Below are 3,012 nucleotides of genomic sequence, written 5' to 3'. Positions count from 1 at the left end.
AATAACGATATCAAATAATTGGAATTGGTAAACAATTACCATCGAGTTCCCTCGAGGTCATCCTACCGTCCGTAGAGAGCTGCGTCTACGGCACGCGTCTTCTTCATTCACCATCATCACCATCGCATCTTCTTTCACTCCTTTCCTGCATCATCTCCGGACCTCTTTCTCTCTTTCTCTCTCCGTCTGTCGCCGTCGGAGCGAGGGCGACGGCGATACTTTCGAATTTAGTATAAAACGAGCATCTCGCCGATGGAAGAGCATCAGTTGTCCACTGTTCTTCAAACAGTACGTGAATCAAATCGCGTACTTGGGGTTTTTACTTTAAGTTACAGTGCTAATCAAGAGATACGATAATGAAGGCTTTCGTGGTGAGTAGAAAGAAAGATTCATTCGATTCATCATTTGATTCGTACTAATACCAGAAAAAAACGGGAAAAAAGTGATAATTTTTACAAGTGCTTACGAGGATATGGCGAGCTTTATTGATTGATGATCACAATCGTGGAATATTTTGTGAAATTTTGTGTGAAATTATTTTTTTATCGCTTAAGAAAAATTACTTTTATAGTGCTTCAGTTTGTGAAAGACTTCAGATTTTTCACGTTTTCAAAATTTCAAAATTTGAATTCTTAACATTTTTTATTTTTATATTTATTCTCTACTATGGTTTTTATAATTTCTTCTTAAAAACGTTTATTGCACTATACGAGTCAACTCTTTATCTTTGACATTGCAAATATTTAACAACTGCCTAGATTTTTGATGACTTTATTGTTCCAATCTAAATATTAATTGATATCTTAAATATTTAAAAAATAATACGTTGTATATCTAAAAAACTAATACTACAAATAAATAACAACACATGTGATCACTTTTTTCATATAATCAAATAAATTTCAAAAGTTGTTACCATAACCTTTTTAAAACGAATACAAAAATATTTAAACACAATAACAAAATCATATGAAATTTGCTATATATAAAACGTTTCCGAACCTGATTTTACAAGTAAAAAGTAAACTTATATTATGTAAAATCATCGTCAACAATATCACTCGTCAACACCTTTTATTCTCTAATTATAACATTTTTGTATCAAATTAATAATTATACAACGCATATAAATTTTTAATTTTTCTTCTTTTTTTATTAACTTCCAACTTATCAATCAGGACAATTTACAATTCTATATGCTATTGTGATATATGTTTTTATAAATTATTTCAAATTTTATCCGTCAATAATCCGGTCAATATCACTATATCATTCATCAATCCATCACTTATCATTGAGACCCTTACATGAGACGACTATGAAATTTTCCTCCAGATTATGTCAGCTTTGGTGGTGATGGCGTCCGCCAGACCCGAGGCCGGATACGCATACAACCGCCCTAGTGGAGGTTCCCATGGCGGTTCATCCTTCGGAGGCTCCCACGGTGGTTCTTCCTTCGGAGGATCCCACGGAGGTTCATCCTTCGGAGGCGCTTCTTCCTCTTTCGGAGGATCCCACGGTGGATCATCCTTCGGTGGATCATCTTTCGGAGCTAGCGGACACGGTGCCTCTTTCGGAGGTTCAAGCGGATCATCATTCGGCGGACAATCTTTCGGTGGATCTTCCTCTTTCGGAGCATCTGGTAGCGGTGCATCTTTCGGCGGTTCCTCATTCGGAGGATCAGCTGGATTCTCTGGACAATCTGTAGTACAGAAACACATCTACGTCCATGTCCCACCACCAGAGCCTGAGCAACACTTCAGCCGCCCAATTGCCCCACCACCACCAGCCCAGAAACACTACAAGATCATCTTCATCAAGGCCCCAACTCCACCAACCCCAACTGCCCCAGTCATCCCTCTGCAACCACAAAACGAAGAGAAGACTTTGGTCTACGTTTTGGTCAAGAAACCAGAAGAAGCCCCAGAAATCGTTGTACCAACCCAAGCACCAACTCAACCCTCCAAACCAGAAGTATACTTCATCAAATACAAGACCCAAAAGGAAGGTGGCAGTTTCGGAGCATCTGGAGCAGGAGCTTCTTTCGGAGGTACCGCCAGCGGTGGCTCTTTCGGTTCCACCGGAGCTGGAATTAGCGGAGGTGCCATCAGCGGAGGTTCCCTCTCAGGAGGATCCCTCAGCGGAGGTGACCACTCAAGCTCTGGAGGCGCTGGAGTATCTTCAGCCTACGGACCACCTGGACACACCAGCGGTGGACCATACTAAATCACGAATGCCTTACATTAGCACATGTGGAAGAGAACATTTCGCAGGAATCTTGTGGATTTTGCTAACACTTACCATCATGGCAGTGATTGCTGGTAAATCACACAAGAACATCTCATCAAATCCTCGAAGAAAAGATTCCAAATACGATTTCTGGAAAATCGTAACCAAAAACATCTCCGAATGTTCTTTTCACAATTTTCCACTTGTAAATATTTCTTTCTTTCTTCTTCTATCTCTAAATTGCTGAAAACATTTCGTTTTTAACAATTTTGCTCTCTTTAAAACCGCCAATGTGTCGCGCCGATGCGGCGGTTTGTTCTCACCGCCATTTCAGTAAAAACCAACAAAAATTATTTTCGAATTCGATCAATTTTTTTTGTAATTGCAAATGGTACGTTGAGAATTTCGGCTAGGCGCGAACTTCAAAAACCCATCTTAGGATAATTTTAATATATTGTAATAAAATTATATATTTTTTATACATTTTGCAAAAAACGGTGACAATAAAATGTATTTAAAAAAAATCTCTAGCATTTTTACTAATCCACACGAATGAAGTATATTAATTATTAAATCGTATTTTGGCGATCAATTATTAGAATATTCAATAATGAGAAAAAATTAAAACATTGTATACTTGATACTACTCTGATACCTATACACTAAAGCATTTTTGATATTATTTTATAATAATCATTTAGCACATCACTTTTCTACTTTGTTTGAATAATACAATACAATATATTTAAAAGTATTAACATATAAAATAATTCGTATTAAATG

General features: G+C 37.4%; 1 protein-coding gene across 1 annotated transcript; it reads left to right on the top strand.

Annotated features, from left to right (window-relative positions):
* The first annotated feature begins 356 nt into the window (after positions 1-356).
* Positions 357-2,244, top strand: LOC113365533 (pupal cuticle protein 36-like). The gene is made up of 2 exons (XM_026607069.1): positions 357-368; positions 1,336-2,244. Exons 1-2 carry the CDS (start codon positions 357-359, stop codon positions 2,224-2,226), a joined length of 903 nt encoding a protein of 300 aa, XP_026462854.1. The 3' UTR covers positions 2,227-2,244.
* The last annotated feature ends 768 nt before the right edge of the window (positions 2,245-3,012 follow it).

This window comes from Ctenocephalides felis, unplaced genomic scaffold, assembly GCF_003426905.1.
Source record: "Ctenocephalides felis isolate EL2017-DRISC unplaced genomic scaffold, ASM342690v1 CF-g0.4_SCAFFOLD_01096, whole genome shotgun sequence".
Classification (NCBI taxonomy): domain Eukaryota; kingdom Metazoa; phylum Arthropoda; class Insecta; order Siphonaptera; family Pulicidae; genus Ctenocephalides; species Ctenocephalides felis.
This window is presented reverse-complemented; position numbering and strand designations above follow the sequence as displayed.